This window comes from Gobio gobio, assembly GCF_949357685.1.
Source record: "Gobio gobio genome assembly, chromosome: 1".
NCBI lineage: Eukaryota > Metazoa > Chordata > Actinopteri > Cypriniformes > Gobionidae > Gobio > Gobio gobio.
The window spans coordinates 42816111-42834459 of record NC_137097.1 but is presented as its reverse complement, the minus strand read 5'-3'; the positions used below and the strand labels follow the sequence as shown (position 1 = coordinate 42834459).

At 39.1% G+C, this 18349-nt stretch overlaps 1 protein-coding gene across 4 annotated transcripts in view; it reads right to left on the bottom strand.

Annotated features, from left to right (window-relative positions):
• Positions 1–18349, bottom strand: part of casc3 (casc3 exon junction complex subunit) — a 32132-nt gene that overhangs the window by 8898 nt on the left and 4885 nt on the right. For all 4 annotated transcript variants that reach the window (XR_013817314.1, XM_079827078.1, XM_079827077.1 and 1 more), the window contains exons 5-10: positions 13747–13892; positions 13444–13620; positions 4742–5598; positions 4594–4655; positions 4026–4134; positions 3651–3767 (exon numbers count right to left, since the gene is read on the bottom strand). Coding sequence is in view for 3 of the 4 variants with exons in the window: in XM_079827078.1 (XP_079683204.1) it covers positions 3651–3767; positions 4026–4134; positions 4594–4655; positions 4742–5598; positions 13444–13620; positions 13747–13892 (1468 nt within the window). In the remaining variant the exon portion in view is untranslated. The remainder of the gene's footprint in view (positions 1–3650; positions 3768–4025; positions 4135–4593; positions 4656–4741; positions 5599–13443; positions 13621–13746; positions 13893–18349) is intronic.

Genomic DNA, 18349 nt, shown 5'->3' with positions numbered 1-18349 from the left:
ATTCAGGTTAGTGCTGGGCTAATGTATGTGCTGTTATTGATACAGTTCCTGCATGTGCACCGCAATACATTAGAAACACACACAGGTTTGTTGATGGACGCACACTTGCTAATGCTGATGGTGGGGAATTACAGTTGAAACATCTCAATGTACCTCAACACATCCTGCTCAAGGTTTGGGTTGAATAACTAGTTCTTCCAATGTTTCATCGTTGATTCGCGCTGGGATTGATGTAAAATTGACACAGTATTATACACAGTGTGTACTATCGCTGAGCTTTAGGAAGCTTCCGGAGTTCAGTAATGGTAATGGGCGTTTGTTTCCGAAATACGCGCTGTATGCGGTAGACCAATCACAACAGACAGGGCCATTTCACCAATCAGAGCAGAGCAGCTTGCAAAAAAGGGGGGGATTTAGGGAGACTAATTCACCCATCGAGTCGTTTGAAAATCTTTGAACATTGTGGTGATGTGCAATGTATATTATGAGAAGAGTTTTGACCTTTGATGCATGTAAACCTGTTGTTGGAGACCTCCAAAACTGAATTAGGAAACTTTAAAATAGCATAATAGGTACACTTTAAAAATCAACACAAATGAGGGATCATGCATAAATGACAGTCAAATCAAAATTTCTAGGTTTGCTTCTATCCATTGGATGTTTAGATTAAGGCAGATCTAAATGCGAGCTTGCTGTCGATTGTTAGAAAGGGCCAGGGTTTAAGGAGACAAAATGATTGCAGAAGTCCTGCATACATCACCAGACATAAGTCAAGTCATTTCAAGATCGAGCTAACATATAAATTAATAAAAATTAGGGATGCACCGAAATGAAAATTCTTGGCCACAGCCGAATAATAATAATAATAATAATAATAATAATATAACACTTGGCCGAAGCCGAATGCGATTTTTCGATTTTTTTTCCATTTATTTTGCCAATTTTTTCACCATTGCATAAATTAAATAGTAAAAACTAGCTTTTTATCATTTTGTCTTGCTTCTTTTTAAAGATTTTTTTTTTTTTTTTTTTACAAAACTACAATTTAAAAATATTTATTTAACACTGAACATTTTTTAGCATTTCAGCAGACACTATACAAACAAAGCACAATATAACTTAAAATTTAAAAAAATCATTTGGCCATCTTATCTTAGGCATAGATGCCTACAGGTATCATAATCAAAATCACTATTAAAGTGCAGATGTAGGCTAAGCAACGGCTCCACCACAGCAGTGAGTGTACAGAGAGACATAAGATTATTTAGAATTTCAAAAATATTTTGCAACTAATTTTTCTATTAATCTATTAGTCTGCCTTTAAAAGGTCCCGTTTTTCCAGTTTTTTTGAAGCTTTGATTGTGTTTACAGTAATATAACATGTGTTCATGTTTCGTGTGTAAAAAAACAGTATTTTCCACACAATTTACTTATCTGTATACCGCTGTTTTCACGGTCCTAAAAACAGCTTGAGTATTTCCTTATTCTATGAAGTCCCTCCTTCAGAAATACGTAACGAGTTCTGATTGTGCCAGCGGTTCCCGTGTTGTGATTCGACAGCTGCTTAGGGCACGTTGCCCGGAAAAGTCACGCCTATTACCATAACGGGGAGATGCATGCGCTCAAAGTACAGCGTCCCTGAAGGCCAAACAAAGGTGATTTGACTCCGGGATGAAAATAACAGCGTCTCGACACACTACAAACGCAACACTTCCTCTTCTCCACATGGAAGAGCAACAAGACCACGCCCCCTTTTCTGCGTATTCTTGTGGGCGGAGGTTAGTCGACAAACTGTTCTACTGACGTCATTAAAGCAGGATGTATAGGGATGTAGTCCAAACCGGCCGTTCGCTGTAGGCTTTGAAAGGGAACTTCTTTTAAATAAAATATCTCGCTTGGAATTGAACTTTGAGATTTATAATTTTACAGGTATTATTTATGCTCTAACAGCAACATTACACACTAACTAAAGTTTGAAAAATGGGATCACGAAGAACAGGACCTTTAAATTGCTTTAATGCGTTACTATTTCACCTTGTCACTTCCATGCAATTGGCCATTAATCCTTTTTGCAACATGTAAAACAATAGTTTTATTCAATGGATTATATAGACTGTAGACTCGAAAGCGAGCCAAGACCGCTTCAAGTCGGTTGAGATGTTAAACGAATCATGATACGCTTTAAACAGCCTCACTTTACAGGCACGATAGCAACGAGCAATTTGTAGCTAGCATTACGGACTGTGCGTGCACACTGGCTCGAAGAAGAGTGAAATAAGCTAATGTTTTCAGTTCATTCGGAAGTTGGGCGTGAGCTGTCAGTGCTGTTTTGTCAAACAGAAGCATGGTGACGACAAAAGCACTTAGATTACATTGACTCATTCAAATCGGAGGTGTGGCGGCATTTTGACTTTCCGAAGACTAATAATCACCACAGTGAGAGGCTTCAGTCACCGCCGTCTGCATGTAAAAGATAATAGGCCAAACCACACCGGCGGATTTGCAGCCCCACTCGCGGCGTCGAGGGCGATTGCCACGGAAATCGTAGTAAATTAATTCCACAGGCCCTTTCTCATCAAGGGAAAGACCAGCGTGAGGATGTACTTGACAGACTGAAGGAGAAATGTGTGCTGTTGCAGAACCAAGTGTTGTATTTATTTTACTATCTCCTCCTTTAAATGTGTACATAGATTTTTTTTTTCTTTCAATAATGCGTTGATTATTATGGCATATTTATCTAAATGTGTTCTGTTTCTCTAACTCTTGCAAGTGTAATGATACAAATTATAATTAAAATATTGCCTTTATAACAATTTGAAACCCTTGTAGGCTAATTCAATTTTACCTAGTCTTTTCATTTTTGCTATTCCTCAGTGCAGGATGAGGGTGAAGCTAAAACAACCTCCTCCCAAGAAAACACCATTGGAAGATCTCCTTGAAGGGACTTTTTGAAGATTTGTTTTAAAATTGAAATAATCATTTAAATTTTACAAAGAAATATGGAATTTGGTCTGAGAAATAAAAGGATCTCATTTTAAATCTCATTTTGTAAAAAAAAACTGTGAGAAAATCGTATCGTGAATCGTATCGCATCGTGAGTTGAGTGAATCGTTACATCCCTAACGATCACTAAACGCTGTCGCTATGCCAGTTCATCGCAATCTCAAAGTACAAAGTTCAATGAAGCTGCTAACAATGCATAATAAATATCTTACAAACAAAGTGTAGACACGAATCGACGCAAGTTTGTTTGTTCATGAGAGGTTTTGCGAGCCTGTCACCGCTGCAGAAACACGTTGTAAATGGATACATTTGACGTTCTACAGACACAAATATGCACTGGAGAATTTGCCAATATATTACAGTATCAACTGAGGGTGCTCTTGTTTGCATTTGAGGGTGCTCAGACAGTGTCTGCAAACGGCCATCTCGGACCCTTTAATGCTTCCACACTTCTGATATGTTTGCTGCATTTAGAAGCGTGCGTGCCTCTCGCTCACACGCGCTGGTTGCTATATTTGATTGCGTCATCAAAAACGTCATTGATCGGTTAAATTTATTCAGTCTTTTCACTTATTCCGAATAATAAATCAATAAATAAAAGGCATCTAGCAAAGAGTCAACTTTAAGCAGATGTTCACATCTCTCACCAGGGTGTCCGGGGTGGGTGGGGTGTGGCAGGTGCATCTCAGGTTGAACAAGCATGCCTTGAGGGGGCAGGGCTGCTGGACTGTCCCCATGCGTGTAGATTGGTCCCTGGAAAGACACTGCATGAAGAAATGATAGTCAATGTTTTTATTAATTTATACAGTTTAGAGTTACAGGGACAGTGCACATTAATAAACATTTATACAAATGTGCCAGTTTAGCCAACTTGGCTAATTTTCCACTGTAGTCCCTACATATATCTTGCCTGCATGATCACCATAAATATAAATAAATAAATATTACTATATTCAGTAGTTGAATTTAGGGCACACACATGACCCATTTAACAAAACAAAAAAAAGGAGTACTGCACTCACTGGGTTCATAATAATGGCCCTCCATGACTCCTATGTGCATGGGCGCAGGCTCAGGAACTGGCCTCTGGCGCTGTGATGAATACCGCTTAGCCCGGCCACCACCAACACCCTGATAACAAGAAATAACTGGTGAAATTCAAGGCTGAAATTTATCTCTAATCGGCACCTGGTTTTTTTTCCATATACATTTTTTTAATAAACATTCCCCTCACTCCACAATAAATCCTTTACATTTAACGGTATTCAGAACTCAACTAACTATAGTGTCATTGATTAAACACCAGGCCTAAACAAATTTATTTGCAGTGAAGCAAATGTGCGCTTTGCATCCATTTTGCATACTTGACGTTAATAGCATTATATAAGTCCCTTTGGAATGCAAGTCATACCTTTAGATGATAAAAAAAAAAAAAAACTTATTGTGAACAACTTATCCATGTACCATATTTTCTGCAATATAAGATCTATAATATGCATTTTGAAAATAGAATTACAATTCTATTCTATTTATTTTTTGCAATTTTTAACAAGTCTAAGAAGGCAATTATTGATGGACCAGCTGACTCACTATATCCTCCATGTTTCCGTACTGTGGAGGACCTCCCGCCATGTGCATGGAACCACGGATGCCTGTTAGGGACAAAAATGCTGGAAATGTAAAACCACTCTTCTTAAAAATGGTTCTAAAACATAATTACACAAAAAGTAATTATTACCTCTCATCTCAGCCTGCAGGTAGGAGGGTGGGCTCTGGGCCCAGTTCTGCCCTGCCAGGCTGAGGCGGGCCAGGTCCTGGTCGAGCCCTGTTAGTCCACCTTGTGTCCCTGCATCACTTTGCTCTTGCCACGACTCGCTCTTTGCTGCCGCTGGGCTGGGCTGGGTTTGCTGGACTGTGGGCGAAGAGTCATCTAACGACGCCTGCTTACCGAGATCAGACGGTCGCGTTCGTGTCGCCCTCCGCCCAAGCGAGTACGATTTCTTCTCCACCGTCCTCTCCTGAGGCGGAGACGATTCTCGCACCTGACCAGCTGCACTGCCCCCTTCCATTACTGGGCCTGGATCTTGCTTTCGTGGTGACGGAACCCTTTCCCTTTCCCTTTCCCTTTCCGTCTTGTAGTGGTGAGCGGTGTATGTAGTCGTGGCTGTTGGAATCTCACCCTCTTCCTCTTCTTCCTCACTGCGGATGTCCTCCACCACCACGGCTGGGCTACGGTCAGGGTGAACAACATAGGAGCCACGGCCCCTGAGCCTCGGGCCCCTTTCACCCTCCCCAGGCTGTGTCCGCACACCTCGAGGTGGCGGACCATCTAGACTGGGCTTCATGTGTCCTCTACCTTCTGTCCTGTGGGGGGCAGACGAGGCTCGACTACCCTGGAAGCTGCGCTGGGGAGGTTGAGACAAGGGTCGCCCGGAGGGTTTGGGTGCTGCAGGGGGAGCAGGAGAAGGACCTGACTGTAGGGTAACAGACTGAGGGGTATTGCGGTGGCCAGGTGGAGGCCCCTGCCATGTTGTACGCACAGACTTCTCTCCGTCACGGTGGCGCCTAGGTTCCCGACTGGGTGAACCAGAATATCTACAATGAAACATGGAGATATTAGTGGGCAACTTGTACAACAAATATGTTGTACACATTTTTTTTTTAATTTTACAATTTAAAACAACGGTTTTCTATTTGAAAATATAAAAAAAAAAAAACATTTATTACTGTGATGGCAAAGCTGAATTTTCAGCATCATTACTCCAGTCTTAAGTCGCATGATCTTTCAGAAATCACCCTAATATGATGATTTGATGCTCAAGAAACATTTCTTTTTATTATCAATGTTGAAAACAGTTTAAAAAAAGATATATATTTTTTGGAAACCGTTAATTTTTTTTTAGGACAGAATACAAAGTTTAAAAGAACTAGGAACGGGCATTTTTTGCCAATTTCACATTTCGATCATTGATAGGTCTCAAAAAACGAGTACTTGAACATCCTGGGGGGAGGGGGGGTGCTAGCAGGTTAATAAACTCAACCAAACGCATCCTACATTAGATAAATCAGACATATACCCATTACAATTTACATCTGCACAAAAGGACGCGAAAGTGCACGAACTCGACCGTGCTACTTTTTACAGTCTATGGTTTGAAAGGGAAATTCACATTTTTAATGCGCTCTTCCCTTAACAACAACACGGGCAACTAAAGCACAAATAATTTACAAAATTCTATTACAATCTTGTTCTCATTATCAGGCTTTCATCAAGTCAAATTTAAGACTTAAGACCTTCTTAAAAAAAACTACAACACACACACAAAATTATTGATTTTGTGGTGGTATATGTTCCCGCTTAGAGTGGGAAATACGATCAAAGTCTTTCAAGTGAACCACAAAAGTAAGCAGTTATTTAATACAAGTTCTCAAGTAATTAAGTAATCAATTAAACAGTCAGTAATAAAATAAGAACTTATAAACAAATGACAATGCTGCCCTACAAAGGCAAAAGGCCTGGAGTTACGGTATTTTGCCTTTGTTTTACTGTCCATTAAAGTTTGCTGTGTTTAAATTATGGTGTAGCCTGTGTAGCACTTCTGACACACATGATACCTGAATAAAAGTGTAGGTAAAACAAATAGTTGAGTGGTTGTTTTTACCAATAGCGTTTAAAGATGGTTGAGGTGGCTTTGAAACGCAGTCATCAAGGTCAAGGTAAAAAATTGTGTAACACAAAAGATGCATTTTAGACTAACAAATTAGATAGATCGCAATCTACTTCGTTTAGCTAGCTAGCAGCCTTCAGCATAAATAGTCTAGTCAGCTATCCAATGAATAGGCTACCAAACTGCTCCATATAAAAAAAACTATTGTAAATCATCCAAAATAAATGCCATGGTCACTAGATTTTATACAGGTGTTACTATAATAATTTTGTAAATAGTGATCAGCAACCAAATATTGATAATGTGGAAGTTACTGCCATTTGCCTTGGTGTGACATTTTGCAGACAATACAAAGGCAGAGTACAGTAACTTCAAAACAGGGGTCAAAAGTCAAGTTTGAGCTCAAGATTTTTTTTATGTAGATAATTTTCATTACTGAAAAATCTAATTGCTAGATTTCCAGTGTCCTACTTATAATAATTTGGCTGGACAACTAAAAATTAAAGTAATTTTTCTCAGTTCCACACTAGCGTGTTAATGTATTTTGCCTTTGTAGGGCAGAATAGGACAAATACAACAAAGATACAGATACAAACAATGCTTTAAGTTGAAGTATTGTTCCCTGTTGTTGTTTGGTTAACATGAATGAGACAGACACGAGCGGGTATATGCTATATTAAGCCGCGTTTCCACCGCAGGAACTTTACCCCGGAACCAGGAACTTTGGGGGGGAACTCGGTGTGTTTCGACCGCAGGAACCAGGGTCTAAATGAAGTTCCGGGTAAATATTTCCCCCTCCAAACGGCCCTGCTTGCGAGGTGGGACTTTTGAAAAGTTCGCGAACTTTCGGGGGTGGGACTTGGGCGCTGAACATGCTGATTGGTTGAGCTCTCGCAGCTATTTTTTTTTTCCACCGCCATATTTACAAGTCTTTTGCGAGGTGAGTTCTGTGGGTTTTGCGTTCAGTAAATATTTTTTTTGCAACAATGGAGTTCAACAATAAATTCGACCGATGGACCGACGACGAGGTTCAGGCTTTATTGAGCATATATGCGGAGGAGGACATCCAGCGGGAACTGGAAACGGCGACCCGTAATGAAAAGGTATACCTGAAGATATCGACTCGGTTCCAGTCACACTGGAAAACAGTGCAGAGAGAAATTGAAGAAATTAAGACAAGATTACAAGAAATTAAAGGATCATAACAACCGGAGCGGTTCCGACCGGCGTATCAACAAGTGGTATGACCGCCTGGACGCGTTGCTGGGACACAGACCGTCCTTTTCTAGGGCAGCGGTAACGAAAGACTCGGCTAGTGCGTTGTTGGAAACCATCCAGGAATCCGAGTGGGTTGAAGTTAAATATATCATCTTGGTATCATCTATTAAACTCGTTGCAGTGTTTAAACACGTTGCAGTAACTTTTTTCAACGTGCTTTTCCAGACATAACGAGTGGCCCTGATGAATTGCAGGCAACGGAGACCAGCGTGTTTTCCCCCGCGGTCACCAGTACGTTATAAAGCTGACAAAAATGTGTATATATTTAAAAACTGATGTGTAATCCTTAATGGTTTTGTTGTTTTTAATTGTAAACTTAAATTGCCCATGATAAAATTTGCACACTGGGCATTGTTCAAGCTGGCCAAACAATTGTTCATTATTTGTAGTGAAAACACTTTAAATAATTAATTGATGGTTTCTATTGTTTCATGGTTGCCTTGTGTATTAATTTCCATGTGTTTCTGTGCAAGTTTTCTACTTAAGGAAAAGGGACTGTGACTTTTTTGATGCACTGAGGGACATGGAGGATGCTAACCGGGCCGTCCTGCAGCATGGACAAGAACAGCCTGACCAATATATTCAGCTGTTACTGGAGAGCCAGGCCGAGGAGAGATGAGGAGGCAAGAGCTGGCATTCCACCAGTCAGAAGCGGAAGAAAGCAGAGGGACTTTCAGACCGGGTTTCTGTCTGTTCTTGGACAGTTTGTCCAGTCGTTCAAGAAGTAGCCACAATGACCAGCCGCTTGAATGAAGCATTTGCACTACCACATTTGTACTTTATATATTGTACGTGTTGGCACAGCTCTTGGACAGGTTACTGAAAAATACACTTTTTTTTATATTGTTGTTTTCACATTTTATATTTTCATTTTATTGTTCTAGTAATTTATTTGTCTTTGCACACTTTTATTTTAATTTTGTAAGAACTAATCTGTCTAAAATAAAGTAAAATGTGTAAAATGTCACTGTGTCTTTAATTTCCACATTCTAACTATATAACCACATTCTAATTGTATTCATATAGTGTAGGAAGCAAATAAAAGGGCTGCTGCTCGCAAGTCTTTCTGAATATGCACATAAACATATCTAGAAAACCCAAATATTATATTTTTAAATGTATATGTGAATGTAGTATAATAACTTATAACCACAACTTAAGTGAAGCCATAAGTGTGGTCCTGCTTCATTTCAAATTTGAGGAAGAAGTCTCTAAAATTATGCATTTAATGAAGCATATTGTAATACTATGTGAATTTTTTTTTTGTGAATGTTAAGAGATGTTATTGTGATAAAAAATAAAATACTTGCAGTCTAGTACCTAATCTTTCAACTGCTTAATTCAGTCTATTGTTTTCATTCAATTAACTTTTCACACATCTGTCATGAATGACTGAAACCTCATTATCCTTTTATAGAAAATGTTTTGTTTTGGAATTGAGCTATTACAACACATTCAGATTTTGGATTGCCCATCATCCCATTTTGCATTAAAATGGTCAAACCAGGTGAAAGTGCACGTTTAAATAAACAGTGTTGGTAATGTGTGTACATAATCAGCAAAAGCAGCGCTGCTTGCATCTCCTACACTTGTTATTGTTGCAGACAGTATCGCGCAAAAGTGATTACTGTCTGTCGGTAACTGGGAGAAGCAGTCGCGCGCATTCCCACGTCACCGGACTAATTAGCCTAATCTCCCCGGTACTTTAGACCGCGGTGGAAACGCAGATTGTAGCAGGTCTGGGGGAGAAAAAGTTCCTGGGAAAAAAGTTCCTGGTAATTTCGGTGGAAACGCGGCTTTAGATTGCTTTCACTTTAAGACCTACCGTAAAGAGCAGATTCACTGTCACACGTCTACCAATCTTGTTCACTCAAGACCCTCAAGACATAACCACCAATATGGACATAGGCATAATTATGTGTGTATTTGATCGTTCAAGGGCAATAAGGCTAAATAGAACACGTTCAGTATCTGACGTCAGTCCGTCAGTACAGTACCGAATTCAGTTTGTGGTTTACATTGCTTTTAACTCTTTCAGGGTTCTTGCAGGTTTCAGAAAGTCAAATTTAAGACCTTTTTAAGACATTTTAAGACCATAAAGATTGAAATTTAAGACCTATACGATGCATTACCAAAATTATTTAAATCAAAGAAATAATAAAAAAGCAATAAAGCAATGACATTAGTAACCCTCCACAGCCAACAACGTGCCAAATGCCCAAAATGAAAATAGGCTAAAACAAACTTGCCCTCAAATAGAATAGATTACAAAACAGCATATTAATAGCCTAATAGAGATTGAACAGGGGATGCACTAGAGAGATAGGATAAACTAGGGATGCACGATTTGGGGAAGATATCTAATTGCGATTATTCTGGTTAAAATGCAAATTTTTTTATTTTTTTTACAAATTAAAAGTGTATGCATATAACATTTTATATATTAATGTTTATATATTAACGAGACTAATAATAATGATTATATTCAATAAATACAAATATTTAACAAAATTAGAAATATTACCATTACAATAACATTTTAATTATTAAAAAAAATTAAAAAAAATAGAGTATTTAAGAATAAATATAATCATTTAATAATAATACTAATAAAATAACATTTATATTTTACAGAAAACTTATTTTACAAAAAAAAAACTGCTGGGTTACCTGTTAATATGCAGACAGCCTATGACTAAAAATCATTAGAAAGGTCTAAAGATTTATTGTAAAAAATAAATACAAAAATAAAGAAATTCTGTGCTTTTTATCTGTGAATTAAATTTCTTAAAGTCTATGTATTTAATATGAAATATGAGCCTCTTATGCATCCACTGTGGGGCAAAAACTGTACATTGGAGAAAAACATATGGGTTGTCATATACATTTATTTAGAGAGAAGTATTATTTTTCATATTTGGTCACCCAAACGTTTCATTCATACTGGAAGCCAGAGGGCGCCCTCGAGCAGAAACTCCACATTTCCCTCAGAGAAGTAATCCTTAGCCCTAAATGTGAAGCTAGCGATGTAGGATAAACTGAAGATAGAAATGCTTTGACTGATGAAACGAAGACAATAAACACGACTGCATCAAGCTATGGTGTATTTGAGTTCTTCAAGCCTTCACTATTGTCATAATAATAAGGTATGCAGTGCTGATTGAGTGCAGACTTTATCACTGTTTAGAATAATATAAAACAATGCATGTCTGCCTCATTCTGTCCAGAAAAATACGTTATTAAATGTAGACGTATTTTGCGGGCAGGTAATTGCATTTATCACGGGATTTGTAGTTTTATCACCGAGTACGTGTACCAACACCCCCAGAAAGAACTACAACACACCGAACGAACGCTCTGAGGGCGGCGCAGCAAAGACTCTAAAGCTCCGCTTTGAGATCCGCTTTCGCGATTCGATACTTTTTTGCTTCAGTGTAACGTTAATAACTTTCTGCAGCCAGCATTTCTGGATAACACTTTTTTTAAGACCTAACTAAATTAAATTTAAGACCTCTGGCGAAAATCTGGCCGTTTTTAAGACTTTTTAAGGCCTTAAATTTAAAAAAATAATAATTTTAGACATTTTAAGACCCCGCGGGAACCCTGCTCTTTTTTTTTAGTGCTATCATACTTTCTATTTGGTCATTCATCCACCTTGCGTCATCACTTTGACCGGTCCATGGCGCTTATGCGAGACGGCAGGTGAAAAACGGCAGTTTTATGCGTCTGTGGTAGGCTACAATCAGAAAGAGATTGGCTGTAATATACGATGCATGTTGGTCTCATTTGTAGTCGTAATACAGCAAATTATTTTTGGACTAGCGAAAGAAAGAACTACAACACCCCAGAAAAACAAAAACAAACACGCACACTAGTGGTGTGACGAGATCTCGTGCCACGAGATTTCTCGCAGAGGTGAAAAGCTGTAATGATGGATTATTGTAATGACGGAGTGTGAGGGTGAAGTTAGGATAGAATATGCCAACCAGGAGCGTCACTAGGCCCTTTTTAGGGGGGCTTCAGCCTCCCCTAAACCTTTATAAAATGAAACTTGCAGGAGGCTTCGGCTTCATCCCGTCTTTTAATCGGTGTGTTCTATAATCTTCAGCGGCGTCGAGCAGAGCGCACGTCAGAAGCAGAGGTGTGAGTGTTGATCTGAGCCTCATTGGTCTGTCACCGCTCGTCAATGTCAAAATATTTGAGAAAACCAATCAAATCAGAGTATGCAGGCTTTATGAACGTACAGATGCTGCTGAGGATGAGCGCAAATTTTAGCAGCACGACTCGACGTCAAGTGAAAGATATGTAGCTAAACTAAACGTTTCATATATGACAGCTGCTTCTGTCCAGTTTCATTTTATTTCACTGGTCTGGAAGGCATCTAACGCTAATCAGGCCTCAGGTACCGTTCAAAATGCTGTAATAACCAATCAAAAAAATAGACACTTTTTTTTTTTTTTTTTTAAGTCAGGGCAATCGTCATTTTCATGATCGATCTGCGCCTTCACGTTCGAGTACTCCAGTACACTCGCCCATCCCTAAAAAGAACACCTTTGAAATTTCCAATGGAAATCTTTTTTTAACATAAAAGGTCTTTACTGTCACTTTACTTGACCAATTTAAGGCATCCATAATAAATAAAAGTATTAAGTTCTTTAATTAAAGGGGCTATATGCGTTTTTCTGAAATTTAAACTCGCGACTGACACCTGTGGCCAAAAAACAGAACTGCTCTTATTTTCTGCTCGCTCTCGCAGCGGTGGTGACGTCACATCCGCAGACAGCGTGGGAAAAAAAACTACCCACCAGAAAATAGGAAAAATAGGATACAGGCTTATAGGTGCACCCACTGTGAGCGGACAAGGTGTCAGTATGCTCATCAGGAGATGTTTGAGTCATAAATGGTAAAATAAAAAGGCTATTGTTACGTTTATTTTGGGGAAAAAGTTGCATATAGCCCCTTTAAAAAAAAAATAAAAAAATCTTACTGACCCTAAATTTTGAATGGTAGTGTATGCATGCACAAATAATATGTATCTGAAATTTAAAAAACAGTATATAAATAATAATAATAATAATAATAATAATAATATTATGTAAAATAAATGAATAAATAAATAAAAAGTTTTATATTTTTGTATTATATGCTTGTTTTTAAATCATTTATATATATTTTTTTATTTGTTTAATCAATCAGTTTCACTGAATGGACTGTTGTTTTGGCCCAGGGGTCAACCTGAAGCTAAAATAAACATTACATGCTTCCTCTGACAATAAATAAATAAATGTTACTTGTATTCTTTTAATAAGTTTTTTTTTTTTTGATGGTTGAGAGGGGAGTTTTTCCCTTCATCTCTCTTTAAATTTTTCTATAACTAGTACAAATACATACATTCCCAAAAGTAGTACAACTTAACGGATATATTTTACCAATACCACCAAGTGGCAAAGAAATAAACAAATTACCTATAAATGGCGAATAAACATGACCTCACCTGGGTTTTCGGGAGCGGTATGATCCTCCGTCTCTTGGCCCTGTGCCGTTGCGGATGTCATAACCGTAAAGAGCAATAAGCTCTTCGCGGGATTTTGGCGCCTGCTCCTCTTCACGGAACCTGTCATGTTCCCATCGGCCCTCGTCCTTCCACAACTTCCTGTGTCTGCCTTTAGGCCTGGTGACAGATGGGTGCATAGAAAAAGAGAGAATTGCAAACCACAAAGTTTGTGTCAGATTCAACACTCGAAACTCATGTTCACCTGATTTTATAGTAGTAAAGGGAAGTAAAGTAGTCTCTCACCTCTCCTCCTCTGTAGCCTGGCCTCTCACATCGTGCTCAAAGAAAAGGCCTTTTCTGGGGATGTAGGCTGGATTCTTCCTGTCCTCATCATCATCCAGCTTCTGGCCTTTACTTCCTGATTTATTCTCAGGATCCTCTGTGCTTTCCTGTAATCATTTAGGAGTCTTAACTTAAGTTTTGGCTTAAAAATAATGTACAATTCATAACATCAGTGTTTTCTATGAGTGTACACACACCGGCGGCGCCATTCGGCGTCTGTCCGCGGCGCCCAGCTCCATATGAGCGGCATTTTCCAATATTATCTGCCTGCAATACCGGACGCTGCACTTTTAGTACCGCCGCAGTTTCAGGACCGCATTTCTAGGAACCTAGTTTGTTTTTACATACTGTACTCCAACAGAGGACATCTGATTCAAACTTTTCCCACCTTATTTTTAACATAACAGGCACGTCCATTTAAAACATAATTATTTAAATTAAGTTTAAATATTTCAACAGGGTTACCAATGGGTAGGTTTAGTGAAGGGGTTGGTTAAAACAATATGTAAATTAAACTTAATAATTGCTAGGGTCCTAGACTATAACTGCGGTCCTAGAAATGCGGTCCTGAAAATGCAGCCTCCGGGTTAGCAGGCAGATGCTACTCGCGTTTTCAGCCTCTGCCGTCTCACTGTATGATGACATGAATGCATGATCGTCATCTCAGAGCCACTCTGAGAGTCACTTCTTGAGCATTTTACTGTTTCATTTGAGAAAAGAAAATGATATCGTCATCTCACGTTATACACCCACAGAAACTCAAAAGGTCATCATGACAACCCATCAAAATAAAAGTTTGGTTTAACTTACAGTGGGGCAAAAAAGTATTTAGTCAGACACCAATTGACCTATCGGTAAGCCCCTCCCCTCATACGCAGATGAGCCAATAGCAGTTGAGTATCAGTTGCGCTGGGACCGGAACTCGGACATCTTTAGGCTTCAGCGCCATAGAGAAACATTGGAAAATCCGAAGCTCTCATCGGTTTGATGGTGTTTATGCTATAAAAATGCTAAAACGTCGTGCCTGAGGTACTGTAACACTGATTCCAGGGATCCTGAGAGGATTTTGTGTTTGTCATACTCTCGTTAAGTTACGATTAAAGTCCCTGCTAACATACAAACCTACTAACTAACTGTTCTCACGTCATGTAACACTGTAGGTGAAAAACATGAAGGTCTACATTTCAGTGCCTCTCCATATTAAACTGGTTATATGTAAATTAATTTCATTTTAGATATGTTTAAGGTCTACATTATCTGTCCTACTAAGGAGGACTCCTATTTTGATGGGTATTATAGTCTCCGGGTAACGAAAGGGAGAGCTCGCACTCGCAGTTTATCTGAGTTGTTCTGCAGATACAAAGTTTACCAGTTATTAACTGCACCCTCGAAAAGGCACACGGTCTGTATATGTTTGTTTACTGTTAGTTGTAAGTGTTTTTGTGTAATTTGCTGTGTTTGTTAATGGTAATGCAACGGAGAGAGATAGTTTGTGAATGAGACGTTAATGCGCACTTCTTATGCTTTGTTTGTTCAGCTCTTACGATGATTTTTGGGAGTGAATAACGATGCAATAAACTTGATAAACCATCAGTTAAGTTTGGCCATCATTCGGACGGGATATACGCTACAATCTGTGTCCAAAAACATCTTGGGATAAGGTTTTCACACCGGTTTCACGATAAAATGTACTGACGGTTAGTAATATCGTTTAAAAATTAATCATCATTAAAACCGCTCATGATTATCACGATTTTGAAAACGCGCTGTAAATCCTGTCCAGTCAATATCAGTCTGGCACAGGCGCTGCGCACCGCTGTTTTTTGAATGAGAAGAAATGGCAGAAGGCAGTGACAGGACTCTGGAAATTGTTCAGCCTTCTAAAAGGACCAAATCTGAGGTGTGGTCATATTTTGGCTTTTACAAAAGTCCTGAGGGAAACTTAATCGAAGATGGTCACCCTGTCTGCAGAACATGCCAGAAGAAAGTCGCTGTAATGGGGGGAAACACTTCAAATCTGCGAACGCAAGGCAAGTGGACTTTGACCTCAATACCAAAACTACGTCTGGTATTACTACCACTCACACTAGCCTCTTTGGCGGTTGAACTTATTATAGTCCTCTCAAAACCCATCTGTTATAATCGTGTTGCGCATTATAACTAACCACACGCGTTTCTAATAATCAGAGGCGTTCAGATTAGCCGTAGTTTTGTTCAGAGGCTGAGCGCGCTCTCACTCACTGAAAACGTGCGATGTATGCAGGAGATTCATTCATCATAGCTACAATGGTTGACTGTTTTTGTTCTATTTCAGCAGCGAAAATAGTTTCAAACAAACACAGCAGAACTACAGCGCATCTGACATGACTGGCATAATGCTCGCTTGACGTTCTAGATTCTTCTAGACCGTCTCTAAAGTTACATACAAGATTGGTATACACGTTTCTAACTTCTATAGCATTTGAGGAAAATGACTTGCAGTCATAAAAACTGCTGTTAAGTGTTCATCTAGTTGTCAAGTATTTTTGATATTTAAAGGGTTAGTTCACCCAAAAATGAAAATTCTGTCATTAATTACTCACCCTCATGTCGTTGGACACCCGTAAGACCTCCGTTCATATTCGGAAAACAAATGAAGATATTTTAGTTGAAAGCTGATGGCTGAGAAAGGCTTCAGACAGGCCTCCATTGGCATTCAGTACATTGACACTTCCAAGATCCATGAAAGGCACTTAAAACGTCGTTACAAAGTCTATCTCAACCATCAGCTTTCAACTAAAATATCTTCATTTGTGTTCCGAATAGGAACGGAGGTCTTACGGGTGTCCAACGACATGAGGGTGAGTAATTAATGACAGAATTTTAATTTTTGGGTGAACTAACCCTTTAATACAATAAACTCAAATCATATGAAAATATGGATATGCATTATTTCACTAGGATACTGTTTGGGCTCATACACAAAATATGCTAGATTTAAATGCGTCACAGCTGATATAACACTGTAAATATATTCAAGCAATATTCTCATCAGAGATAATTAGATATATTCACACCAAATTATTGTTATTTATGCGTTATGCATTGCTATTGACGACGGCCATTATAAAGGAAGGAAATCCCACAGAATAGAATCTAGCTTAAAGTGCATAGAGCTGCTTGATTTTTGTTTGTTGATTTTCAAATATAAAACTTGTTGAAATGTTTTCAGTGTGTGCATCTGTTCTTTTTGAACAATTTCATCTCATTTGAAGAAAACCGTGATAATATTGATAACCGTGATAATTTGGGTCACTATAATCGTGATGTGAAATTTCCATACTGTTTCATCCCTAGTTACCTGTATTAATGGCACCTGTTTGAACTCGTTATCGGTATAAAAGACACCTGTCCACAACCTCAAACAGTCAAAGACTCCAAACTCCACTATGGCCAAGACCAAAGAGCTGTCAAAGGACACCAGAAACTAAATTGTAGACCTGCACCAGGCTGGGAAGACTGAATCTGCAATAGGTAAGCAGCTTGGTGTAAAGAAATCAACTGTGGGAGCAATTATTAGAAAATGGAAGACATACAAGACCACTGATAATCTCCATCAATCTGGGGCTCCACGCAAGATCTCACCCCATGGGGTCAAAATGATCACAAGAACGGTGAGCAAAAATCCCAGAAACCACACGGGGGGAACTAGTGAATGACCTGCAGAGAACTGGGACCAAAGTAACAAAGGCTAGAATCAGTAACACACTACGCCGTCGGGGACTCAAATCCTGCAGTGCCAGACGTGTCCCCCTGCTTAAGCCAGTACATGTCCGGGCCCGTCTGAAGGTTGCTAGAGAGCATTTGGATGATCCAGAAGAGGATTGGGAGAATGTCATATGGTCAGATGAAACCCAAATACAACTTTTTGGTAAAAACTCAACTTGTCGTGTTTGGAGGAGAAAGAATGCTGAGTTGCATCCAAAGAACATCATACCTACTGTGAAGCATGGGGGTGGAAACATCCTGCTTTGGGGCTGTTTTTACGCAAAGGGACCAGGACAACTGATCCGTGTAAAGGAAAGAATGAATGGGGCCATGTATCGTAAGATTGAGTAAAAAACTCCTTCCATCAGCAAGGGCATTGAAGATGAAACGTGGCTGGGTCTTTCAGCATGACAATGATTCCAAACACACCACCCGGGCAACGAAGGAGTGGCTTCGTAAGAAGCATTTCAAGGTCATGGAGTGGCCTAGGCAGTCTCCAGATCTCAACCCCATAGAAAATCTTTGGAGGGAGTTGAAAATCCGTGTTGCCCAGCGACAGCCCCAAAAAAAAAATCACTGCTCTAGAGGAGATCTGCATGGAGGAATGGGCCAAACTACCAGCAACAGTGTGTAAAAACCTTGTGGAGACTTACAGAAAACGTTTGACCTCTGTCATTGCCAACAAAGGGTATATAACAAAGTATTGAGATGGTTTTTGTTATTGACCAAATACTTATTTTCCACCATAATTTGCAAATACATTTTTTTTAAATCAGACAATGTGATTTTCCGGATTTCTCATTCTGTTTCTCATAGT